Source organism: Bactrocera tryoni, chromosome 2, assembly GCF_016617805.1.
Source record: "Bactrocera tryoni isolate S06 chromosome 2, CSIRO_BtryS06_freeze2, whole genome shotgun sequence".
NCBI classification, from domain to species: domain Eukaryota; kingdom Metazoa; phylum Arthropoda; class Insecta; order Diptera; family Tephritidae; genus Bactrocera; species Bactrocera tryoni.
Window position 1 is genome coordinate 40,307,001 of NC_052500.1, and position 27,802 is coordinate 40,334,802.

The 27,802-nt window shown below is 32.9% G+C and overlaps 2 protein-coding genes across 4 annotated transcripts; one reads left to right on the forward strand and one right to left on the reverse strand.

The window, feature by feature from the left end:
- Positions 1-563: 563 nt before the first annotated feature.
- Positions 564-1,218, forward strand: LOC120768145 (cytochrome c oxidase subunit 6C). 2 transcript variants are annotated; one of them, XM_040094705.1, is made up of 3 exons: positions 564-675; positions 837-1,017; positions 1,074-1,218. In XM_040094705.1, exons 2-3 carry the CDS (start codon positions 845-847, stop codon positions 1,135-1,137), a joined length of 237 nt encoding a protein of 78 aa, XP_039950639.1. In that variant the 5' UTR covers positions 564-675; positions 837-844; the 3' UTR covers positions 1,138-1,218. The 2 variants fall into 2 exon arrangements, with proteins under 2 accessions (XP_039950639.1, XP_039950638.1); XM_040094704.1 differs by having other exon boundaries at positions 669-759.
- On the reverse strand, positions 1,219-27,802 carry LOC120768144 (acylphosphatase-2). Of its 2 annotated transcripts, XM_040094702.1 has the most exons (4): positions 27,564-27,802; positions 22,388-22,514; positions 16,887-17,075; positions 16,812-16,825 (listed from the first exon to the last, which is right to left on the reverse strand). In XM_040094702.1, exons 1-3 carry the CDS (start codon positions 27,625-27,627, stop codon positions 16,916-16,918), a joined length of 351 nt encoding a protein of 116 aa, XP_039950636.1. In that variant the 5' UTR covers positions 27,628-27,802; the 3' UTR covers positions 16,812-16,825; positions 16,887-16,915. The 2 variants fall into 2 exon arrangements, with proteins under 2 accessions (XP_039950637.1, XP_039950636.1); XM_040094703.1 differs by lacking the exons at positions 16,812-16,825; positions 16,887-17,075 and adding an exon at positions 1,219-1,396 and having other exon boundaries at positions 27,564-27,799.

Here is a 27,802-nt window from a genome sequence, read left to right on the forward strand (position 1 = left end):
AATTTGAAGTGAAAAATGTGAGTAAAGTGTGTTTAATGCGGTAAAATAGCTTGTTGAAATGCTCGAATTTTGGGAATTTTTGAACTTTAAGGTCGAATATCTCGTAAACTAAGCGTTTGCGGTACCTATAACCCTTAATATTTTTTAATCAGGAGGATTTCCTCTTTCCAACGGTACCTTCAAATCGCGGCGCCAAAGAAATCGGAATTGTGCCCCTAAACGCTTATACATATATGTACATATTTAGTGTAAGAAAAATAAAAGTTGGAATAACTTATTAACGAAATACAATGAAATAGATAAAAATGCTACATTAGAAATAAATTCCAAGAAATGTTCCGCTTGCATGTCGCATATGTTAACTCTGTGAAGAACGAACGAAAAATGGATTTGTGTGTCGTGTATGGGCAAACGAATTCATACCGATTGAACGCACTTGTGTGCTCGCGTATGGGCACTATAAGGGAATTTGTTATCATGACAAAATATTTTTCGAAAAGTAATTGCCAAACATAGATAACATGCGGGGGCCATATTACGATAAAGCTTTCTCGACAACGTCAATTGCTGGTCACTGTGCTGTGTTATTGAAGAATCCATACTCCATTGAAAGCATAGCAGATTTACTATCTCTAGTTCACGATTGTTAATATTATATTCTATTCATTTCGTAAGGTAGTATTATTCAATAAGTTTTGCGTAATTACGTTAAAAGTTGCAGTTTTTGCTTCTTAAGTGTCAATATATTTGAACTTTCCAGTAATTATAAACATAACCAATTAAATCATTGAATTACTGTTTTAATAAATTAACGTTATGTAACATTTTTCCTTCAGAAATTACAATGGCCAATGCTCCAGCTACTGTAAGTGCAACTAAGCCGGTTTTACGTGGCCTGCATAATGCAACCATTAAGAAGAATTTGACTGTTGCCATTGCCCTAACTGCAGTCGTAACAGTTGCCTGGAGCTTTCTGATTAACAGTCCTAAAAAGGAGGCTTATGCTCAGTTCTACAAGTAAAAAAACTCGTTGATATTTCTCGTACAAGTATTCAAATTCTTTTTGTTCCTAGGAACTACGATGCGCAAAAGTCTTTTGAACGTATGAAGGCGAACGGCCGTTTCCAAGGCTGTTAGATAACTTGAATGATATACTATGTTGTTACAAATAACTGTAGCAATTTGGGTGAAAATATAGTGATTTATAAACAAACAAAATTTGTTTTCTGAGTTTATTTATTAAGCATCAAAAAATGGTATATATGTATCAATTTATATATCCTAAAATCTAATTGCAAAATCCTTGTAATCCAATCGGTTAAGAGTTGTGGTATTTTGCAAAATACATTTTTCAATTTGACAACCAGGAGATCCTTCCTTTGAGAGCCAATCAATCCTGAAATTAAAAAAAACATGGTTTTAGAGAAGCGTCCCCGAAACAAAAAGTTTTAAAATGGGTACGGCTGCAGGTAGTTCTCCACTTTAAGGAAATATATAAGTATTTCGCTGACTTTTAATTATTGAGGTGGAGTTTATTTTATTTACGTATGTATGTATATATATAAACAAATAAAAAAAGTTCGGAATATCATCCCCGGATTTAGGGGATAAAATGGTTACATAGGAAATGCTAAAACCAGAACAATAATATACATATATACATATATCCGCAATAAAGTATTTTACAAACAAACAACAACTGAAAGATTGTAATGAAAATGCCTATATGTACATATGTATATATTATTTTGCTGTTGTTATTGTTGTAGTGCCAGAATAATGCCGAGTTGACAGTCACCGGATAAAAATCCGGCTCCATTCCGGTTACGTAGACCCGACTGCCCTGGGAACTATCAGCATGGATAACAGGGATAATATGATACGAGACTCTCGCATTGGCTCTCATTTTTCCCTCAAACGCGTTCCCTGATTATTTGACAGCCAAGGAGATCAGGGAATTTTTGACAGTTGATTTCAGAAAAGGCGGGATGCCAGAAGTAAAGCGCTGTAATTACTTGACCAAATTAGTGTGAAATGAAATTTCACTGAACTGTGCGAACATATTATGGCAAAATAAATGTTTATGTAAATTTATTAATGATTTTGCATTTTAGCTTTTATATATGTATGCATTTTCAAAGTGTTTTATTTAGTGTTTTGTATAATTTATTACATACTCAATATAATGTTTTTCAGCAGTGGCATCATTGACAAATGTTATAAAAAATGCGAGTTTTGACAGCTCTCTCTCGAATCAAAGAGTCTCGTATCGTATTATCCATGCTATCAGGGGTGTTGTGGAATCCAAGACAGAATTGCTTAGCTGTCAGAATTGCAAACCAGAATCTGATTGGATTTTTGTCTTTTCGAACATACGCAAAACCAATATTCGAATCAGCTGTTTACTAATGTGACGAAACTAGCAAATGAATACATTTGGAAGCAATCCTATTAAAGTTTTTAAAAGAAAGATTTTAAGGTAACATTTATCGAATGAATATAGACGCATTTGGGTGTTAAGTTATGTTTAATACGTTTTGTAAATTTTCTTTAAGGGAGGAATTTTTTTTTTGCTTAAATCTCTTTAAAAATTATCTAAGAATATACCCCCAATGTTATATATGGGAATTTGAAATATGGTCGAAGCTAGAAGGGAAATAGTGACCGAGCACTGGTAGATATGTACATACATGTATATGAGCGCTTGGGCAGAAAGCGAAAACTTTGACACGCGATTTCTCGGTTTTCATTCTTACGATTTTTCTTCATTGGCGGACAAAAAGAAAAAACTAAACGTATGGAATTGGGGCAAAATTTATTATCTTTGGCATTATATTATCTTATATTTAAACAAAAAAAAAAGCTAAGAAAAGTTAAGTTTGAATACATACGTAAAATTTTTTTCGTCAAAAACCACTTCTTTCTTCAAATTTTAAAATTTTTTAGAATTTAACACTTAATTTTTGAAATTTTCGTAGTTTAACTTGAACAAAGTTATTGACAAATATGAATCTCTTTTGAATTTTTTGTTTCCGATAGAAATTGCGACCTGCATACTGCCCACCGTCCGACAAATGCACATGCGGGATGCATCAGGCAACTGCTTCCCTAAGGCAGAATATCAAAGAATTCGTATCCCAAAAATTTTCGGGTGATGTTTAAATATATAACTATAAACCCTAGAAATTTCGCTTTAATCAATTATTTCTTTCCCTCCCAAAAAAAAAATAGATTTTTTAAGCCTATAAAGCAGGCTCCTCCTTAAATATCCGCATTTTTTTTTCAAAACTCAATAATTAAGACATTACGTGTTTTGTTCTTATGTTTTCTCCTATAGAAATAAAGATAAATTAATTCGTAACAATAAATTAACATGAATTTAAGAAACTTACATTTCAAATCTGTGTGCGAATATCTTCTTGCTTTGTTTCTGACAGCAAAACCGATAAAATTGGTTTGCGTGACACCCAAAACCGATACAAATTCTGTTTCGAATATCAAACCAATAATGTCTGAATTCATGACACCTACTGCTTTTTTTGATCGGTTTCAATTCTGATTCCGACAACTATCAGATTCCACAACACTTCTGTAAATTTATTTTGTTGATTTGATGATATTAATAAATAAATAATTATAACAAATGCTCATATTTGTATTAATTTTAACTTAAATTTCATAAATAACTGGGTATTTTGCAATTACCATACTACCACTGAGGTATGCAAATAGGTGTTAAACATATTATTTAAGGTTCCCCAGTAGGTTCATATCATCCATACAAGAATGATAGAAACAAGATTGCGCAATGCGCATGTTTGCTTTCAGTCAGCTGTTCTTGCTGACGTCACGGTTGACTTATTATTCGCCCGCGCTTTTGAAAGTGAATTCGATTGTGTTTTCAAGTGTTGAATTAATTGTGAAATTTTATATTTTTTAAAATAATGGTAAAAATTGTGCTACGAAATGGAGATTTTTCCATTTTTCTAAAGATAAAACAATAGTAAAACAATGGATTCATTTTTGTCGTCATACGGACAAAATTAATGTTAAAAATGCATGTATTTGTGAACTGCACTTCGCGCCAGAAGCCTTCGAAAGAAACTTGCAGTTTGAAATGGGTAATTATAGCATAGCATTATAGCCAAACACTCTTGCAGGTTTAAGTTCGCGGAATCCAACTAAGTTGTTACCTAGCGCTATTCCCACGTTAACCACTGCTCCTACAGAGGCTAATGCAAATGGCAAATGCAAATATGTACTAACATACAAACTAAGTTTTTGCACTGTTTATAATCCTAATAATAATAATAATCTTAAGTAACAATTTATTCCATTTATTTATACGCCTGTATGTATGTTTATTATATTTTTGCAGGTAATATTTTTCAACGTGTCAGTTGATCTAAATTCCACTGACCCAATTGAAAAAAATGATGCCTTGGAAATTCTGAACAACGACGGACTTGAGAATTTGGCTGGGTACAAACTCGGTAAAGACAACCCCGAAATTTGTGCCAATTCAGAAAATTGTTCGTCTTATACTTGGGTGGATCACCTTTTTGAAGGAGGACTCTCAAAACCAACAGATATGTTGATGGAGCATATGAGAGCCTTGCAAGCAGTATTTGACGATGTAAATGGTACTGATTTGCATATAAGTATGTACAAATTACGTCCAGAAACACTTAGATTTAAGTGATTTTGTAAATTGTAGCTCGAAAGTAAAAGAATTGTTTTTCAGAGCAAGAATGTACTTTAGGATTCGTTCCTTAAATAAAAACTTTATCGAACATACGTATAGCAAAAAAAGAAAATTAAATAAGACAATAAATTGATACTTGATATCTTTTATTAATATTCACTTACATTGATGTTAACTTTTAATGATATTCATGTTTTTGTATGCCTACAATACAAAATTGATTCTTATTGCAAAGAAAAACAAGCAACTGAAAATCAGCTGATTGTACGTTGGTCAACCGTGACGTAGATGTGGAGAACGAACAAAATTTGAACTCGTCATTGCGCAATCTTGTTTCATTCTTGTCATCCATATATATAAAAAATTTTACAAACAACCGACATCTAATTCTACAGAATTTGAACAACGCACTAATTTTGGCAGTTCGATTTAGCGCTATTCTTCTGGCATCCCGCCTTTTTCACTAACTGCAGATTGACGGGACACTGATTGTGTATTTTTGCCAGCTCAGAAAAAAGATCAGGGTCCGCTGCCAGCTGACAAGCGAGAGAGTAAGAAACGAGTTTGTAATCATTTTATCCAGGAATAAAGGAATGTCCAACTTATTCCAGTGTGAAAGCGCTTCAAAATTAGCGTTTTTTATAACATTTTCCATTATGGCCAGATTGAACAAAATAATAGTTTGTGGGCATTTAAATTGAAACACCCAACATTTAGTACGAATAAAAATTACTATATAGTGGTTATTTATTATATGGAGAAACTATTTAAATCTTTTTAAAGTTTATTAGAACAACTGACTTTTGACCTTTCAATGCCCAATAAAAGGATTTAAGCTTGTTAGCTCTCAATTTATAATAATTTTCCATTGGAAATGATACTATGATGCTTTAAATTACAAAACGTTTCATCAAATACCTTTAAATTTCACAAATTTATTTAATTTTCATTGTTTTTAATTTTTATAAGTGGTCTTGAACGATGCAACAAATCCCTCCATTTACATATTTTTTTGGTAAGACTTCAATGTAAACTTTTGTCCCTTTTTCAAAATCAGAGGCATCTAGCGTACCTTGAGCAGGAATAAAGGGTTGTTAAACTTATTCCAGTGTGAGAGCGCCTCAAAATTAGCGTTTTTTATAACATTTTCCATTATGGCCAGATTGTACAAAATTACAATTTTTGGGCATTTAAATTCAAACACCCAACATTTAGTATGAATAAAAATTACTATATAGCGGTTATTTATTATATGGAGAAACTATTTAAATCTTTTGAAAGAATATTATAACAACTGACTTTTGTCCTTTCAATGCCCAATAATTGGATTTAAGCTTGTTAGCTCTCAATCATTAAACGTTTTTAATCATTTTCTATTGAAAATAAAACTATGATGCTTCAAATTACAAAACGTTTCATCAAATACCTTTAAATTTTACAAATTTATTTAATTTTCATTTTTATAAGTGGTCTTGAACGATGCAACAAATCCCTCCGTTTACATATTTTTTTGGTAAGATTTCAATCTGGCCATCGCTGGTTTCCAATTGCTAAACGTCAAAACCTCCTGAACTCGATCAACTGTCAAAGTTTAGGTGGTTTTGACGTTTAGCAATTGCTCTCTCACTTCCAGTGAGAGAGGAGTTAAACATTTCTTTATCTCTGCCTTGAGTGCTGAGCCGAAGAAGTACAGAATTCATGCCATGTTGTGGTGTAATTTTACCACGAACAATAAATTTTTAATATGTTCTGTATCCCCATCTAGCAGTTTTCGCATGTGCGACTGAGAGAATAATTTGGTTATTTACACCGTGTCGTTTGTTATGTTAGCAAGGTTTGTTAAATTGTATGTTTTAAATAATCAAGTTGCTCCCATACCAGTAACTCTTCATCAATTACCGGGGTATAGTTGGAGTGGGAGTAGTCGATAATCCGACCATGTATGTATAACCCCCAATACTAATAGGATTGCAAGTCCAATCCTGTAAAAATAAAATAAACAAATAATATTTTATATTATGCAATTTTTACTTGAAAACAACATCTATTTGAGGTTGGCCTTATGGGCCACCCTTCCTCTAATAAGAACAGACGTTCCCAGGTCTGCTTGAATAGATTCTTATGTGCAAGGGGGTGTTAGCTTATTTCTTAATCTTCTATTGTTTTTTTCGCCTACCTTAAATACCCTGTCTATTCGGGTTGGATCTTTCAATGTTATTGAGCTGGGCTTTAGCAATATTATTATTGATGGCCTACGCAGGAATAAAGGGTTGTTAAACTTATTCCAGTGTGAGAGCGCCTCAAAATTAGCGTTTTTTATAACATTTTCCATTATGGCCAGATTGAACAAAATTACAATTTTTGGGCATTTAAATTCAAACACCCAACTATTTAAATCTTTTTAAAGAATATTATAACAACTGACTTTTGTCCTTTCAATGCCCAATAATTGGATTTAAGCTTGTTAGCTCTCAATCATTAAACGTTTTTAATCATTTTCCATTGAAAATAAAACTATGATGCTTCAAATTACAAAACGTTTCATCAAATATCATGAAATTTTACAAATTTATTTAATTTTCATTTTTATAAGTGGTCTTGAACGATGCAACTAATCCCTCCGTTTACATATTTTTTTGATAAAATTTCAATCTGGCCATCGCTCGTTTCCAATTGTTAAACGTCAAAACCTCCTGAACTCGATCAACTGTCAAAGTTTAGGTGGTTTTGACGTTTAGCAATTGCTCTCTCACTTCCAGTGAGAGAGGAGTTAAACATCTCTTTATCTCTGGCCTACGTATGTTCGCTAGACTCTGGGTGTATTATGTCGATGAGTGTTAGGTTAGTGGCCGAGTGTATGGATCAGGGATAATGGGATGCCCAACTTATTCCAGTGTGAGAGCGCCACAAAATAAGCGTTTTTAATAACATTTTCCATTGTGGCCACATCGAACAAAATAAGAATTTTTGGGCATTTAAATTAAAACGCTCAACGTTTATTACGATTGCAAATTATTATATATTGGACTTTTAATATATGGCGAAACCACTTAAATCTTTTTTTATGATTTTATGATATATTAAAACAACTGACTTTCGATCTTTAAATACTTAATAAGGTGAATTAAGCCTGTTAGTTGTCAATTAATGAATGTTTTTAATCATTTGTAATAGAAAATGATTTCTATTATGCATCAAATTACAAAACGTTTCATGAAATATGTTTAAATTTCGCATTTTCTTTGATTTTCATTGTTTTAAATTTTTATTAACGACCTTGAACGGCGGCAACAAATTTCTCCGTTCACATATATTTTTCGTATAATTTCAATCTGGCCGTTCCAGTTATTCCAATTGCAAAACGTCAAAACCTACCCAATCCAGTCAACTGTCAAAGTTCGGTAGATGAGCGGCTCTCACATTTCCAGTGACAGGAGAGTTGGGTATCCCATTATTCCTGTCAGAGATAAAGAGATGTTTAACTCCTCTCTCACTGGAAGTGAGAGAGCAATTGCTAAACGTCAAAACCACCTAAACTTTGACAGTTGATCGAGCTCAGGAGGTTTTGACGTTTAGCAATTGGAAACGAGCGATGGCCAGATTGAAATTTTACCAAAAAAATATGTAAACGGAGGGATTAGTTGCATCGTTCAAGACCACTTATAAAAATGAAAATTAAATAAATTTGTAAAATTTAAAGATATTTGATGAAACGTTTTGTAATTTGAAGCATCATAGTTTTATTTTCAATGGAAAATGATTAAAAACGTTTAATGATTGAGAGCTAACAAGCTTAAACCCATTTATTGGGCATTGAAAGGACAAAAGTCAGTTGTTATAATATTCTTTAAAAAGATTTAAATAGTTTCTCCATATAATAAATAACCGCTATATAGTAATTTTTATTCATACTAAATGTTGGGTATTTGAATTTAAATGCCCAAAAATTGTAATTTTGTTCAATCTGGCCATAATGGAAAATGTTATAAAAAAACGCTAATTTTGAGGCGCTCTCACACTGGAATAAGTTTAACAACCCTTTATTCCTGATTCCTGTTATGGATCGATTGTAAGCGATTGTTGCCCTTGTTTTAACTTAATCCTCTGCAACTGTATAGTGGTAGTGCGTTCACAATGTCGACGTCGAACCCGTTTTCCAACAGTGCCCTGATAGTAAATAAATTCAACAGCTAAAATTAAACGGTTTTACATTGTGCGAGACACCAGTGGCTGTGCTGTGGCGAATTTTGAGAATATGGCAATGCAAGTAACAACGATATTCTTGGCAATGTGGAATATTTCTTTAGCGTATGATGGAATAAGTGTCTCCCTAGGTATTTGTTTTTTGGGGTGCCTTTCGTATTTTGCCTTAGTGCAAATCTTGCAATTTATTATTAATTAATGGTATTAATGATACCATCTTTAAGAAACTGTTTGAATGGCAACGCCTCGTTAGAGGTCGAATTTCTTTTATTCTTTTCAATATCACGCTTTTGAATTTTATTTTGATGGATGTAGGCACTACTCGTGTTATGTCATCCGCTTATGTGAAGTTTACACTGATTTGATTTTGTAATTAAAAGTGTTGTTATCTAAGTTTAGCGCTATATTTGGTAGTGTTAACAAGTCGAATCCTATAATTGCATCAAATGAAGTGAATGTATGTATATAGCACGAAGAATAGAGAAATTTGACCAACAATTTTCATAAGGCACTTACTGGTTACTTTGCTCGAACCATTTAATGAGCGTAAGATGAAAAGGATTTCGACAAAAAATACTTATTGTAGATCTGTTCCGGGCTTAATCTTTTTATATGTTCCCACCCAGCTGTCGCTTGATATATGGTTTGGTAGCGTTATCTAAAAAATTCAATAAGTCATTATAGCATCACTCCCTGTCGACTTCGATTTCGATAACAGCGGCTTCCGCAGACTTTTGATACTCTGGCTCTTGCGAATCTGGGGCACTCTGAATAACATTGTTCAGTCACTGCCGTCTTGGTCCTGTTGCCCTATCTGACGTATTGTAACTTTTTGGGCCTGTTTGAAACTAGTTTTGGGCTTTGGAAAAGTGGTGGGCTGTCTTAACTAAGGAGATGAGTCAATTTCAATTGGCTGTGGGGCTTGTCTTTGGTCTTATTTTTTGTTCTTATCTTAGTGGCTGTTATTATCCTGTTACCTTTTGACGAAATGGGAGTTTCTCTCACCATCCCGTTCCTCTTTATTGTTTTTGCCTCACTTCGAGGGCTTCGATTTATATTATTTTCCTCGCCTGTTCTCTTTCTGCAATAGCTTTGTCGTAAGATGTCGAAAACGTATTGCGCTCTATGCTCGAATCTGCTTCTCTGGCTATAACTGCTCAACGATGAAGTCAGGGCAAATGCACTCCACGCCTTCATTTCTGGCTTCTCTGCCAATGCAGACACTAAATCTTTCGACTGTACCGGAAAAACAATGGCTTTAAGGGGCTTTTCAAGCCATAAATGAAGGCGTTGAGTGCATCTGCTCTGACTTCATCGTTGGGCAATTGTAGCCTGCTCTGCCAGTACATTTGTTGTGTTCAGAAATTTGGTTTCAATGATAATCATAGATAGAACAGAATTTTCTATTTCCGATGGAGCTTCTTTTTTTAAGATAATTTTCTTATTTCTGGCAAAAAGCTCTTAAAAATGTTGAATCGGGTTCGAGTCTGGTGATTATGTCGGAGCATTCCTTTCCTGAACCTGCGGTGTGCTTAGGGTCGTTATCTTGTTGGAATATCAAAGAATATCACGGATTCATCAGAAACAGGACTCTAGTCCAAAAATATTCATCCATATTCTTGTATTTGTTGGCAAATTCAACTCGAGTTGCCTTATTTTTCTCAAATACGAGAGGTTTTATGCTGGACTTCTAATTTGATAGCTATTTTCCCGTAAATCTACAGTTTTTGGGTGTAAATTGAATGTTAACTTTTGTCTTTGACTATATAATGAACACTATATATTATGGACGGGGTTGATGTAGAGGAACATGAGGAAAAGGATTATTGTCCTCCGCCTATGAAAGTTCTCGAATTTTCAATATACATACACGAACATATTTTTATTCAGAAAACAAGATTTTAAAAAAATTAGGGAATTCGTGGGTACAACAGTTCACATAGTTGTGATGTGAACACGCAAAACTGTAAACGCCATTAGCCATGTGTGCATTTTCTAAAAAGGACTCTTTTGGTAAGAAAAGACGAAGACTTACTGGCTCACCTAAATAAAGCGTTGAGTGGCGCGTATTTTATCCCTCAGCGCCATCTCTAAAAAAGTGGCAACTTTACATCAAATTTACACTTAAGTTCTAAAATTAGTACCAAAGAAATTAAATGCAAAACGAATTAAATTATCAATACGCAAAATATTTCACGCAAAAACTACTTAACCGATCATCATGAAACTTTGTACATATACTCTTGAAGGTATTTACGAAAGATAAAAAAATTGTTTGTCAAAAAACGTCAAATTTAGCTACTTCAACGCCATCTAGCATTACAGTAATGAAGTTTCAACCCTGAATACTGTAATAGCGTCCCACTATATTGCCGGCGGTGACGACAATATCTAATTCAATTGAATATAGTTTCAACTGCTTTTAATTTTTCTATGTTTATTGTTATTTTCTTCTGTCGTTACATGCAGTATAAAACTATTCAAATTTTTGAGGTAATCCGTAATTTTTGTGGTTAGCTGTCACTTTATTATTTTAGATCTTACTCGCTGATGTTAATTCTTACTCTGCTTTTCTTTGAAAATGCCTCGGAAGCGAAAATCTGGTCTATCCAAAAATTCATCGCAGGCCCCGCCGCAAAAGTTGCACGAAATCAAGAAACTTTGGCTCACGCAGAGCTGAGAAAACAATAACAAGCAGAGCGACAAAGAGTTTTGAGAGCAGCTGAAACGCCTCTTCAGGCACGAGTTCGTTTGGAAAGACAAACTGCACTGCAGACAACTAGAAGAGCGTTAGAAACACCAGAACAATCGCAGACGAGAAGAATTCATAATGCAGACACGCAGACCACGCGCCGCCGACATTTCATGCGTAATGATTGGGCTGTGTTTAATGGTACTGGGTTTCAATATGATCCTTCAAATGAATATCATAATCATCCATTGATTGTTATTGGCTCCATGAATAAAAAATGCGATGCTTTTAAATGGAAAAATGAAACTGCTGGAATGTGCTGTTCCTAAAGTTTCACTTCCATTACTTGGTGCACCAAAAGAGCCTTTGAAAACTTTATTATTAAATGTTACAGATGAGTCAAAGGAATTTATAAGTGATTTCCATTAAACCCTCCCAGTGATTCAGAGAGGGACACCAGCAGATGAAATTCAAGTGTGCATTAAATCATCAAGCTTATGGTCGACAGTTGAAAAACTCCGCCTGAAAACGAATATGAGAGTGCATCTTCATAACGACGTGGATTCAGGACTTTACGCAAAATGTTGTTGAAAATTGGTGATGGTTGTTTAGATGTTAACGCTGAAGGCTATATATTACTGTCAAGAGAATTTTGTAATTTAGTAGAAAGTGATGTGGATCTCATTGCTAATGTTTTTCCGGAATTGCAACAAAATTTGTGTAGTGATCAGTGGTTGTGTGCAAGAGCAATATTAGCACCAAGAAATTAAACAACACTGACATTTTAAAAGGGGTTCAAGGAGAAATGAAGGAATATTTGTCAATGGATACAATTATAGATACGAAACTAAGTACTTCATATCCTGTGGAGTTTTTAAATTCACTTGAACTATCGGGTGTACCGTCACATAAACTTAAATTGAAACTAAATGTACCAGTAACGCTTATGCGAAATCTAGATGATCCTGGCTATGTAATGGATCAAAGCTTCGGATAACAAAATTGGGACAGAATATACTTGGCGCTACTATTTTAAGAGGTGTCGGAAAGGGAAATAGTGTTATAATACTTAGGATACCAATTATTCCCACTGACCTTCTATTCCAATTTAAAAGGGTTCAGTTTCCCGTCAAGCTTAGCTTTGCTGTTACTAGGCACAACGACAAACATTACAGGTAGCAGGAGTGCATTTAGAAAACCCATGCTTCTCTCATGGTCAACTTTATGTAGCCTGTACACGTATATCTAATGCCCGGAATTTACACATATTTGCACCCGACGGGAAAACTTATAACATTGTCTACATAAATATCCTAGATTAATACTTTATTTATATTTTATTTTAGTTTTTTAAATTGTTAGAATTCAAAATTATTTATTTTTGTTACGGTGAAATATATTTTAACATTTGTTGTTGCATTTCAATACGCATATTTTAAGCTGTTAAAACTTCATTGTCTGTAGTAATTTTTAAAAATTGTTGATCTCAGCCAAGCAATAACATTTAGTTATCATATTGACTCATTTCTATTATTATACTCTTACCCTTTATCTCTCATATTTACTTAACGGCTCCACTGCGGGCGAAGCCGCTGGTTAAAAGCTAGTACATTTATGTTTGTCATTTGTTTGTTTGTTTTTGTTTATTGATATTTCAAAGTTACGGTATTTTAAATTCCTTTGTACTCCTATAAATACCGGAGGACATGTAAGTATGTACAAGCTTCTTCTCTGATTGTAACTCAGTGCTGATGGTACTCATCTCAATAAAGCGTTAAGAACTCTACCCGCTGGTAAATTACTTAATTTATTTAACAATACTTACATACATTTCTACAAGTATTAAACATCGCGCGACAAGCCATTTTGCAGAAAAATTGCAATTGCCTCGTTTCTCTAGCCAACTTGAATTCTTAATTTCTTAAGAAATTTTCAATGTTAAACGTTGCCGCCGTGTTTATTTAGGTTTGCATTATACAAAATATGTGGCTATGAGGAATTTTTGACATTAATATGCTTATCTGAATGCAAATATGCATAATATATTATATAATGATAAGAAGCGCAAAAAAGTCTCAGTCTGAACACCCTCTATGCAGCATTTTTTTCTTAAGGATTTTACAACTAACATCTGTCATTTCATGCTCTGTTTAGAAAGTAGCCAAGATCCCATCTTTCCGTAAAGTTTAACTGTTCTTGTTGCTAACAAAATATGAGAAAACCATTCTCCAACAATCATGTTTAATCACATAACGAGAAAACGGTCGTAACAAATAATTTGGGTTACTTTCGATATTTCGATAAGCAAACTGCGCAGTATGTATGATGCACTCAGTTCAAAGAACCAAACTTGGTTAAAATTGAAGGTTCGAAAGAGAATCACTGTCAAAGCTGTTGCGCAAAAAGAGACAAAACTTGCATTTTTTTTGAAAAATGGTTGCACAAAAAATTACACCAAAGCCAACTGTGATAGCATAAGTGCCATTGTAAGTTATCTATGCTATATATAATTTTAATATTATTGTTTTATTACATTTATGGATTTTTGTAAATTTCATAGGATACATAGTAGAAAAAATTGTGTCAAGTGGACTAAATCTTTAACTTTTCTAATCAATTTTTTTACAGGATTCATTCACTTTTTGTACTTTTCTAATAGAGAACGAAGATTTTTGCTATCTAACGCCTTAGTGGGAAACATTTATTTTTGAAAATTCAAAATTTCAAATGCGCAGGTTTTAACCAGCATAAAATCTTTAGTGTAAACTGTGTGTAAGCTGTGTTGCCAGTATTTACTGCATTATCGAAAAACACTTTATCTACATGTTTTACAAAGGTTATAAAGGAAATAAAAAAAAAACAGATTATACCTCAATTGCAGAAAACAAATAACATAATAAGTTGTCAAAAAAGTCTTGCGGTATTTTCGGTAGTTGGCGCTGAAAGCGCGTAGCACAGTATATACAGTAGATAACCTTTTCGTGGTAGCTTTCTGAGGGGTGAATAGCGGCCATCTTGGATTTTCAGAGGTAGCAACGCAGTGCTGTATATATTGAGGCAGTAAATACTTAGTAAATTTATTCTATTAAATAACAAAAACTATAAATATTGTTGCTTAATATAAAAGGAAATTATTTATTAATGACATATATTTACTAATATTTGATTTAAACGCCATAGTGTGTCATGTTTCGCCCATAAAAATATCATTTACTGATAGTCAGATATTCTTTATGTAGTGAGTTCGTATTAATAAAAAGCAGCCCTGTTCTTAGATTTCTCGGTGGTGAGTTTTCTTCTGAATGTATTTGTTTTCAATTGACAGACAGAAAACATAAAACGGTTTGTATTCGTAAGTTTTTGAAATATTATTACCAATAATTTTAATTTGGAAAGAAGATATTTAGGCATTTGAAGCTGAATTTTTAATACATCGTTCTAATTCTCATCCGTATACTATTTTTGATAATTTATTTTTGAATATTTAAGTTTTGCATTTTCCACACCACCCCAGAGGTTTGCAATAAAGCGCGTTACAGACTTTTTTAGGTGTTCGGTTCTCCGGTAGGCCTATTTTCACCTTTTCAACTTAAAATAAAAATAATTAATAATTTACATAAAATTTAATAAAAATATTGCACAAAATAATTTAATAATTAATAAAGATTTCTAAGCCCTCACAATAGATGCATCCAAAATCCTACAATTCTATTAAATATATTAAATTTTATTTTAGAAGGGGGAGGTAGTTACCTATGTGAAATGCTCAAAAATTTGATGTGCCGAAAATGAGGGCTGGCTGCCTGCCTATTAAAAATTCTTAAAGAAAAATATGTTCTAATTCTTATAAAAAGTATTTTAAAACGTCGGGTTGTGAATTTTCGTAGCAATAAAAAGGCTCTACAATTTTTAATATAAACTTTATTATTAACACTAATATGTATTCTTATTAAAAACTTCGACATATCTTTCATTTCAAACTCAATTTCCAATTGATGTTTTCCTATAACGGCTAACGAGTTGTCAATTTGTATATGTCAAACGACAAATTACCACCCAGGATTGTATCCTACTGCATGAAAAAATTTGGAAATACTTGAAGCGTGTTTAAAAATTCCACAAAAAAAAAAAAAAACAACTGATTTAACATTAAACAACAACTAATATCCCAATAAAATTGAACAGATATGCAAAGTAATTCAATATAATCACTTAAATAACGTAAAAACTTGCATTATTTAATATCTTTTAAAGTCTCGGTCATCAAAATTTAAAATTTATATGTAGTTTAAATGCTAACACAACACCCTGATTACCATGAAAGTAGCAAAAAAAGTGTAACACAACACCCTAAGATTTTCTAGAGGTGAGTATATGTATGTAAACAAAGAAAAGGTTTATTACTGTATATACTGAGGCGCGTAGTTCTAGTTTTATTCGTCGCATCGGGTCATGCTATAACAAGGAATATAGGGATGTTAAACTTATTCCAGTGTGAGAGCGCCTTACAATTAGCGTTTTTTGTAACATTTTCCATTATGGCCAGATTGAACAAAATTACAATTTTTGGGCATTTATCAACCCAATACCCAACATTTAGTACGAATAAAAATTACTAAATAGTGGTTATTTATTATATGGAGAAACTATTTAAATATTTTTAAAGAATATTAGAACAACTGACTTTTGTCCTTTCAATACCCAATAACAGGATTTAAGCTTGTTAGCTCTCAAACATTAAATGTTTTTAATCATTTTCCATTGAAAATAAAACTATGATGCTTCAAATTACAAAACGTTTCATCAAATACCTTAAATTTCACAAATTTATTTAATTTTCATTGTTTTACATTTTTTATAAGTGGTCTTGAACGATGCAACAAATCCCTCCGTTTACATATTTTTTTGGTAAGATTCAATCTGGCCATCGCTCGTTTCCAATTGCTAAACGTCAAAACCTCCTGAACTCGATGAACTGTCAAAGTTTAGGTGGTTTTGACGTTTAGCAATTGTTCTCTCACTTCCAGTGAGAGAGGAGTTGGACATCTCTTTATCTCTGCCGATACATTTCCACCGCACAACGATGGTTTCAACGTTTTCGTTCTGGTGTAGAGGTAGTCGAAGATGCGCCACGCTCGGGAAGGCCTGTCGTCGAAAATTGCTATAAAATCGCTGAATTGGTCGAAAGAGACCGGCATAGTAGCAGCCGTAGCATCGGTCAAGAGCTGGGCATGAGTCATCAAAAATTCATTTCAATTTCAATAAAAAAAAAATCAATAAAAATACCGCAAGACTTTTTTGACAACCTATTATTATTAGTTTTTAATGCAGAATTCCCATTTACAGTGGCGGCCTCCTCGCGCTCCTAAAAAATGGCCCTGGTTGAACCAAAACGGGGTATTCTCAGTTCCTTCGCGTGGCTCTTCTTTTTGTGTTGGTGTTCTTCGGCCGTGTTTAAAATATACCTGGTCAATCCTGAAAAATTTTACGTTTACACGATTATGAATTTTGTATTGACGGTAAAATATTTCTTTTTTTATTTATTTTAATAAGTTTAATAATTAACTTCAGTTAAATCAACGGTCAATACCAAAAAATTTCAACCACGCACGCCAAATGGTAAAAATCCAGAAATCCTAAAGTGCAACAGATTTTTCACACTGAACAAAGAGCCTAACGACCATTGTATAAATCTACAAGTAACAAATCCTATCATTTTCACTCATACATACACAGGCGAAAGCTTATAGAATGACAGAAATTGCATTAAGAGGCCAGGCACTTCATTAGGATTTCCTAAATATTCTACTACTAAAACGGCCAAATCTTAGAAAAGGCAAGAGTGTGTTGCCGTGTTATGCTATCCAATTTATCACTTTAAGTACGTTTTTGTTACATTTTTAAATATATTTCGATAATTTAAATTCATCAAGATGTAATTTACCTAGTTTTGATTGAATTTTTATTTATTGTAACAAAATATTGGTAAATCTTTCCTATTTTATTAAAAATATTTAAAGAATATATCTATTTTTGTTTAAATTATTCCAAGTAGTTTTGTTTAGTATTGTATATATTATATGGGTGAAAATAGGCATCCTGGGCAACCAAACACCCAAAAAATATCGGTAACGCGCGTATATAGCAACCTTTTTACTATTTTTAAGTCCTTTTACTTAAATCTCTGTGCCGAAAAATCAACTATTTCGATCAGTTGACCTCAGCTGTTGACGACCATATGGTTCTTTTCTTACTTGTATGATTCTACAATGCTAACGACGATGTATCTTGGAACTACCACAGTCGTGAAAGCCAAACCCTTTCCAATCTATTTGCGTTAGCGCAGCTTAAATGCGCTTGTCTCAAAACTAAGCAATATAATAGACACAAACAATTTTCACATAGTGCCCTTTAAAAAAAGCTAACATACAATGTAGATAAAACAAAAATTCAAACATACACTGAAAAAAGTTTCATGGATGTTGCAAAATACTTGTCTAACAATAACAAGAATTACTGCTCTTACCAACTGAAAAGCTCAAAAGGCCTAGTTGTTGTTATTAAAGGTATAAAGTCCTCGGTAGACTCTAACGATGTTAAAGAAGCACTCGAAGAACGCGGTTTTAGCACTAAATAGTAGTAAATATTTTTAACGGAACCAAAGACCCACATCCAATGTTCAAAATAAAATTGATGCCAAATTCTAACTAACTTTAAAAAAATGAAACACATTCCGTTTACAACCTAAAATATCTGCTTCATCGCAGAATTACCGTTGAGGAACCACACAAAAGAAATGGTCCAGTACAATACACAAATTGTCAAGAGTATGGACACACAAAATCATATTGCACCCTATACAGTGTCTGCGTGGTGATTTACATCCCACATCAAAATGTATTCTTCAGAAATATGATTTAAATAAAGAATGTGGTATTTGGGGGGGGAATCACACTACTAGCTATAGGGGTTGCCATGTATATAAAGACCAAAAAACGAAATTGTCTGTCGGAATTCAAGCACCTCGTAATCAAACGATAAATATTCCTCCTAATGAAAATATTCAAATTCATGCCTATGTTTTACAACTGGGTACTATTAAAAATAATGCTACACAAGGGAGCTATGCAGTTGTGGTGAAATGCAACGGCAACACTGCAAAAATGCAATTGCCTTAAACCCAACCAAATGGAAGCGTTGAAACTATAATTTTCAACCTTACACAATGTATGATACAATTTATGTCTGCAATGCAAAATATGATTCAAGAGATAATCAGATCACAAAACCAAATGTTGTGAACTTTTTAAGTAAAAAATTAGTATATTGAACATTTGTATATGGAATGCTAACGGTGTTCACAAACAAAAATTGGAGCTTATTAGATTTCTGGAAGAAAATAATAATAAAAACAATTCTTTATACCGGGATTTAGAATCTATGTTACAAATCACCCAGATGGAAAGGCACATGGTGGAAAAACAGGGTTGGTTAGAAAACCATTAAATCACCACGCATTAGAATCTCATGCTACAGCGCAGTTACAAGCTAGAATAATATCTATAAAAAATCGTTGCGTGGATTCAACTTGACAGCTATGTACTGCCCAACTCGGTTTACAATTACAGACAACCAATTTAAAGAGTTTTCGGAACGCTGGGTCATAGATTTCTAGCGGGTGGAGATTACAATGCAAAACACATGTATTGGGCTCACGACTAGTTAACCCGAAAGGACGATAGCTGTATCAAACTGTTATAAATAGGCACAATAACCTTGAAATAATATCTCCTGGTAAGCCGACATATTGGTTTAGTGGTCGTAACAAAATACCAGATTTAATTGATTTTGCTGTAATCAGAAATATATGTAAATAAATCTCACATAACATCTGATACATACATATACTGATCTATCTTCTGATCACTCTATTGTACTAATAAAGTTACGTGAAACAGCTTCAAACAGCTAACAATGTTTTAAATTTAACCTTTGAGGATGACACAACTTTAGTGAGGCGTAACAATTGCCACATTTTAGCATGAAGAATATTAGCAGAGCATTTAAGTTCTGTTGAAGAATGGATAGTGAACTGGCGTATAAATGTGAATGAACAGAAGTGTAAGCATGTTACAGTAAAAATGAACAATATTTCAGTACCCCAAGCGAACGAAGTAACATATCTTGGTATTCACCTAGATAGAAGGCTCACGTGGAGAAAACACATCTCTAGTAAAATAACATGTATGAAGATTAGAGCTGCCAATTTAAAGCCAATTTAACCTAGACACCAAAGTGCTTTTATACAAAGCGGTCATAAAGTCGATTTGAATATATGTCATTCAACTGTGTGGTACGACTTGTGCAACTAATATCGATATAGCACAAAAGGTTCCAACCGAAAATGCTTAGAACAATCACGTATTCAACATGGTACATGCGTAATGAAAATATTCATAAAGATCTTGGTATTCCTATGGTAAAGAAAGAAGTAGAAGATATCAGAATTAAATATGTATCTAAATTCCGAGACCACCCAAACCCTTTTGTTTATCCTTTGGTACATTCCTGCGATCAAACACGCCTTAAAAGAAGAGATATGCCTGCGTTCTAAAGAGCAACGTCTCACCTAAACTGTTCAATCACTTGCTTGAGCTTGTCTAGATTTTAAATAGATTTCAGATTTTATAACTTATTGTTAGGCTTAAAAAAAGCAGATCCAATAAATAAAATAATATTGAAAAAAATACGTTTGCCAAATATGTGGTAAAATTTAGTTTAGAATAGAATTGAATAAAAGTTAAATATTGAATGAAAGTTGTTCAGAGTTCTTAACAGTTCTTAACGGCTATAAATGTAGATAAGATAAGATATCATATTACAAATATTCATGTGAATTATTGACATCATATACAGCCAGCGAAATATTTATAGAGCCACTTTCTTTTTGCTCAATAATGAAAGAAAAACTTATACTTTGGTATTATTTATTATATTTTCGAATAACTATTTAATTAAATTAATGTTATAGTTAGAATTAACTAAAAATTGAACATAATTTAAACAAGCAGAATGAAATAATTATAAAACCACTTTGATTATGCATTATATTTTTAATATTTAAGAGAAAATTAAAATGTTTAATAAGATGTATGATCTCCATTGTTAGTAGTAACCTCTTCCAGGCGTCTGATCAATGAATTAATTAAATAATGGATAACGGTTTGATCAGTTGTTGCTAATTTTTCGACGACGGCATTTCTATTTATTACTTAGTTATTTTACGTTATCAAATGGTCGTCCCTGTTCGAAAACCTTGGCTGATAACACAGATCAAAAATTTTCAATAGGATTTCGGTCGGGACTAATTGCAGGCTAATCGAGAAATTTTATATTCCGAGCCAGCAAGAAATCAGCTGTTATCTTGGAACGATAAATCGCTTGCTGAAAAGTAAATTCCTCTCCGAAGTCAATTAAAACTTCATCCAGTAATTTGAGGTAGTATTCCGATTCCATTTTTGGTGTTACAAACCAAACTGGAGTTTTCCCTCTGTAGGTTATCCAAGCCGAAATTCTGAGTGATCCGCCGCCAAAATTTCATCGCTTACGTTTCTGCTTTGGAGACCATCTGGGCCTTCTAAATTGAATTTTTTTCGTCAATAAATATAACGGTGTTCCTCTCGTCATCCCAAAAGCGATATTTTTCGGCGACGAAGCCTGGCTAATTTGTGTTTGTCGGTCAATGACGGTTTGGCGCATTTTTTGTCGTAAATACTATCTAATTTACATCTAAGTATTTGTTGTATTCGATGTACTCCTATCACCAAAATATTTTGTTGCTTTATTTGTCTCTCACTTACATTTTCCTGCGTAATAAGTTGTTTAATGGAACGTTTTTGCCTTTTGTTAATTTTTTGAGGCCTCTAACTTCTCTTATTTTCTCCATAATTGGTTCCTAATTGTAAAAACTTTCTTACAATATCCTTCGACCTATTTAATCGTCTTGAAATGTCTCAATTTGACAAACCCTCTTCATAATATGCTATTATTTTTCCTTTCTCTTTTTCTGTCAAAGCTTTCCCGCTTTACGATTTCGAAAAAAAGTTAAAACATATAGATAATTAAATTATTTATGGCACAATAATTAATAACTCATATGTAGTCTTATTTTTCACGACTAAACAAGCAATAGAAGCAAATAAGCGCCCTGTGGCTTTATAAATATTTCGCTCAGAGATAACGGTTCTTGTTAAATATTCACCGTCTACTGCGATTAGAAAAACAAATGAATATGAAATAACTCAAATGTCATCCCGTAAATTTAAAATGCAGGAAGCTTACACCAATTTATCCAAGAAAAATATGAAAATATTTGACGGGGGCTTTATAAATATTTCGCTGGGTGTACAAATGTACTCTTAAGCATAGATATGTTACGTATGTATATATCAATTACCAATTTCTATTAAAACTTGAAATTAAGGGTGTGTTCAAGATGTCAATCGCGACAGTAGTGTTGTAAGTTTGTCAAAATAGCACTTTCTTCGGGTATGTTTGGCAGCACTTGCAACAGCTTCGCGTTGCATTAATGAACTTCAATTGCACATATCTCAAAAACAATAAGTCAGCATCAACTATATACATATATGTACATTCATATATATATACATATATATTCTTAATTTGGCGAAGCTGTTGTATCATACCCATTTTAACCCCGAATTCGTGGGATGCTATTCTATATCCCATTCAAAACTTGTTGTTATTAAATTAAATTTAATATTTACATCCTATTAACTTCCTCTTTTGGACCCTGTATTTTCCCTATTATGGTCCCTTGTTTGGAGTTCTTAACCCATCCTTTTATTCCAGCTTTAGTGCAAAGATCTCGAGTATATTTTGTGAAGTAACAACCTGTGGTAAAATAGAAAAAAAATTACTAATATATTATTATTGTTTTTTTTACAGATGTAGTTTATTAACGTTTAAAATAATCGAGATACATATAGGGTTACATACAAATAGTTCAGGATGATGAGACGAATTGAAATCCAACAATTGCTTGTCCGTCCGCCCGTACAATTGATAATTTATGTAAAAATTGATATATCTTGATCGAACTTGGAATTGCAGATCGGTCATATCTGGCTGTTGTTACGCTTTACTACAGCCGATAATCGAAAAAGTGTAAAAGTTTAAGGCACAAAACTCTACTTTAGGTAAGGGCTTTAAAGTAAGTTGGAGTATCTGTAGTTTAAAATTTTAAAAAGCGGCCGTGACCCGCCCTAATTAGTTTAATGTAAATATCTCAAACCACTAAAGCTATGATGACCAAACTTGTCGCTTCTTTTATAGCCCTGACAGACGAAAAAAATTAATACGCATTAAGCAACGGCAGACTTGTGCATTTAGACAGCTGATAGTGAAATTTGTTTATTTATCTAAAAAAAAAAAAGTGAAATGAAAATCAATAAGAGAAATTATTAATAGAAATTTTGGTATTTTTGGAAAATCAATATAAATTTAACGAAAAATTCGTTCAAAGATAATAGAGTTAAGTTAAAAGCAATAACTGATTGTAATGCGAAAAAAGTGTGGGAAAAAGTTAAGAATATTTGAAAAATGGATAGCAAACTGTGCGTTGCTTGTTTTCTGCCATCTAAAAATGTTAAAATTTGTTTTTGTTAATATACTTGCACATAATTTAATTAGCAATACTGCTTACCTTTGATGCTGTAAACGCAAAGGAGGCGGCAGACTTCAAGCGACATCTGTCAAAAAATAGCAAAAATCGGCCATTTTTGAGCTATACGCACGAAATTCTTGTGCATTACAAACTTGCATTAACATGGGTCAAATGCGCAAGTAAATGTAAATTAATAGCCCTGACAGACGAGCAAAATTAATGCACCTTAAGCAACGCTAATGCGCATAGCAATTTTATGGTGACAGACGGCCGACTTGTGCATTTAGACAGCTGATAGTGAAATTTGTTTATTTATTAAAAAAGTGAAATAAAAATTATTAATAGAAATTTTTGTATTTTTGGAAAATGAATATAAATTTAACAAAAAAATTCCTTTATTATTAACTACGTTCAAAAATAATAGAGTGAAATTAAAAGTAATCATTGACTGTAATGCGGAAAAAGTATGCGAAAAAGTTTAAAATAATGGAAAAATGGATAGCAAACTATGCGTTGTTTATTTTCTGCCATCTGAATATATTAAAATTTGTTTTTGTTAATATATTTGCACATAATTTAATTAGCAATATAAAACTGCTTACTCTTGATGCTGCAAACGCAAAGGAGGTGGCAGACTTCAAGCGACATCTGCCAAAAAATAGAAAAAATCAGCCATTTTTGAGCAGTGTTGCCTACTCAAATTTGGTAAATTCAGCTAAATGCACAAAATTCTTGTGCATTACAAACTTGCATTAACATGGGTCAAATGCGCAATTAAATGTAAATTAAGCCCGCTAATGCATATTAGCGCTGTCGTCTGTCAGGGCTATTACACAAGTGTATCCAAATGAAAAACATTTAATTACTAATAACGAAAATGTATTTATCAGCAACATGGCAAAGGCCGTTTACACTCGACTATATATACAACATACTGCCACACCATTAAATCACTCGACATCTAACGCTCAAGTAGAACGGTTGCACAGTACGTTGATTTAAATCAGTACCAGTTTAGCTAGTGAAAATAAAACGACTCCAGGTGAAGAACTTTTTAACGCCATCCGACAGTATAATTCTAAAATTCACTCGTCTACAGAACTCAAACCTGAAGTAGTTTTCTTTAATCGCGAAAAGTATTCAGAAATCCTTCAGAACAATCAGGAGAAGCTATTGCCATACCACAACAAAGGACGAAGAAACATCACGTATAAACAAGGAGATATCATATATTCCAAAACAGATCGTAGGAATAAAATTGCTAAACAATATAATCAGCACAAAGTTAAGGAAGATCGCGGGGACACGATCCTTACTTGCAGCCGCAAGCAAGCCACACAATGCGATCCGGCACGGTATTAATTAATCTGTTTTTATTATTTATTGTATCCCATTCCGATCTAATCACAGATTTTAAATTCAAGAAGTATGTTTTAACAGAGACAGATCAGACCGGATCTATTTGAAAATACGACTTATCTGTACCACGTAGCAAACTTGTCAATTATCCTACGTCCATATGAGAATGTCGTGAAATTCAAATACGTTGTAGAAGAAAACAAAGGAGAAATAATTCTTATTAATAAAATAGAGGCACTTAAGGCACAGCTTATACGTTCAAATCGTAGACTCCAACGCTCATTAAACTTTTTAAGTTCTATTCTCAAGTTTGTCACCGGTACTCCTGAAAAATTCGAAAAAATACTAGAAACACTAGATCCAAAGTCAATTACTGAAGACTTAATTATTACAGAAGTTTACAAGGAATTAGAAGCAATCACGAATACCATTAAAACCGGAAACTTTTATTCTGGTCTCCATTGAAGATTTTAACATACTACAGAAGTTTACAAGGTATAAGAAGCAATCGCGAATACCATTAATTTTGCTAAAACAGGAAACTTGTATTCTGGTACCCTAAACCTCAAAGATATTCAAGAAATTGTCTCCAAGAAGATTTTAACATACCCATAATTAATATTTTAGAATATTCTGATATTCATGTATACATGTACAAAGATGCTATAATTACAACATACAAATATCCCGTAATAAATAACCGCTGTAAATTATATACACATTAAGCATAGAAACACGGCAAAGTCCGACTGGACTGTCATGTTACAAAATGTAAAGCGAATTTCAAAAGATCTTCCAAATGTAAAAATTATCTGGGATTAAATATTAGTAAACAGGAGTCTCCCGACAACTGTACCATCCCATTGCTTGAAAATAGTAAGGCGAAATGTAATGTTATTCAAGAAAATAATAGACCAATTATTGTATTAGATCACGGGGAACATTTGTGGAACGGACAACGTGCTAACGGTCCAAATCTGTTACAATTTAATCACAGTACTAATTTAGATAATAAGGTTTATTTCAAGCACAAGCAGAAAATTAGAAGTTCTAAAAATGTATAAATTAGTGATTCCTATTGAAGAACAACTAGGAAAGTTCGTATTGTACCTGATACTTGTTGTAATACCTTTAGCTTTACTAATCTATGCTGCTGTAAAATTATGTGAATGCTATCGAGCACATCTAGAAGATAAAAAAGAACGATTATTCCATCAAACATACGAGATCGAACTTTGTCGACTCCAAGCCCCACAGAGGAGAGTTAAAGAAAATTTCATTAAACAGAAATAACTAAAACATCTCTTGTTTATGCTGAACCACGCATAAACCAATAGTGATAAGCAATTTCAATATATGCTGCACACATGGTGTGAAATAAAAATGGTATCACACATAACGAGTGTTGTCTCCTACACGCTATCCTCTCGGGACTGTTTGTAATGACAAACAATCGACCGTAGATAGTGTGTCTATGTGTATTAATAAAAGAACTTGCCCTGACGGTGCAAAAGATACAATAACTTCATTCAATTGTAATTAACTTGGTCGGAAGCCGAGTATCGAACGATCGCAGCGACTTACTGAACAAAATTTTAGAACCTCAAAAGTAAGTGGCGAGAATCGATTATAGAGGGATCTCAGCGGCTAGCTTTAAGCCCATCAAACATGTGCAACGGGACGAGGCTGCTTATTAAGGGATTGAAGCAGAATTAAATTGTAGCAACCATTATCACCGGCCCAGCACCTGGCCAACTCGCTCTTATACCGAAAATTCCGATGATACTAAGTGATCTGCGCAAATCCCATTTAAACTTCTTCAATTTCCGTTGAAAACATCTTTCGCCCTAACTATAAACAATTCCCAAGGCCAAACTTTCGAATTAGTAAGGATTGACCTACGAAAAGAATGTTTTACTCATGGCCAACTTTATGTTGGTCTATCGCGGGTCGGAGGTCCTGAAAATTAATTTATATTGCTGCCACAAAATAAAGTAACATCAAATATTGTTTACATAATAACTTACTTTTCAAAGAAAGTAAAATATATAGTAAAGGCAATACAAAAAGTAGAAAAAAACTTTTAATAATACAAAAAAATATACTTTCATGTTCGAATTTTCTTCATTTTACTCAGTTTTAAAGACGAAACGCAAAAACGAGAAAGTATGTGTGGGAGAGTGTTTACAAAATTATAACTTTTGAAATGATTGTTTAATACCTGTGCAAAGCTGGTTCGGGCTGCTAGTACTAAAGATAATTAATTTTTTTATTCTCGCAGACTTTATGCTGAACACTCTAAAATGTGTGAGTTATGTTCATAAATTGACGTGGAAACATGTTTTCTAGTAAACTTCAAAAATGGCAAAAGTTATTGTAATTAATTTAAGCTCTTTGGTTGAGTTTATATCACATATGTATGTCCATACATACATATATCTTATTTGAGTTAACTATGTTGAAATATAAATACATATAAGACCTTTAATTTAAGTTAATAAGATACCAAATATGTTTGTAATCCATCTACACTGTTGAATTTTTAGGCTACATTTTATAATATAAATTTTTGGCAGCACCTGAAAGTATTTTCCCGGATAATTTTGTTATAATTTGGGAGAACTACTAGTTCTGTAGTGGATCCAATATTATTTTAAGGGAAAATTAAAAAGCTGATCCGCTTCAGTTGCTCACTAAATTTTTGATAAAGGCATATTCTTTCATCAAGTTTTTATTTCTTTTTAATTTATTGCTTTTCATCTAAGTATTAAGAGAACTAAAATATGGTATTTGTGAATTCTATAAATAGATTGTGAATACGAGGCAACTTAATACAAAGGCCAAAATTTTAATTTATAGAAACTATTTTAATTCTTTTTTCCACACAATTTAAATTATCAAATTTATCTAAAGCTTACCTTGGACGTGGCCAAATACTTCAAATTCCACTGAAATGAGCATTCGGATATCAGGAATGCCCATGCTTATTCTATTGCCGCTGCTTTCTGATTCTTTGCAATTGTGATATAATCGTGAAAAATTCCACTTATGGCACCTTCTATTGATCTATGCATATAGATTATAATATGTAAATTTTTATAGACATATTTTTCTAATAAAAACACAGTAATGCATTTGCTTAATATGTATATAAAGT

Coding starts and splice junctions, on each gene's coding strand:
- LOC120768145 (XM_040094705.1), top strand. CDS start 845: ATGGCCAATGCTCCAGCTACTGTAAGTGCAACTAAGCCGGTTTTACGT. Junction 1,018..1,073: donor GCTTATGCTCAGTTCTACAA/GTAAAAAAACTC, acceptor TTTTGTTCCTAG/GAACTACGATGCGCAAAAGT.
- LOC120768144 (XM_040094702.1), bottom strand. CDS start 27,627: ATGGGCATTCCTGATATCCGAATGCTCATTTCAGTGGAATTTGAAGTA. Junction 22,515..27,563: donor AGTATTTGGCCACGTCCAAG/GTAAGCTTTAGA, acceptor ATTTTACCACAG/GTTGTTACTTCACAAAATAT. Junction 17,076..22,387: donor AAAGAGGAAGTTAATAGGAT/GTAAATATTAAA, acceptor AAAATTTTTCAG/GATTGACCAGGTATATTTTA.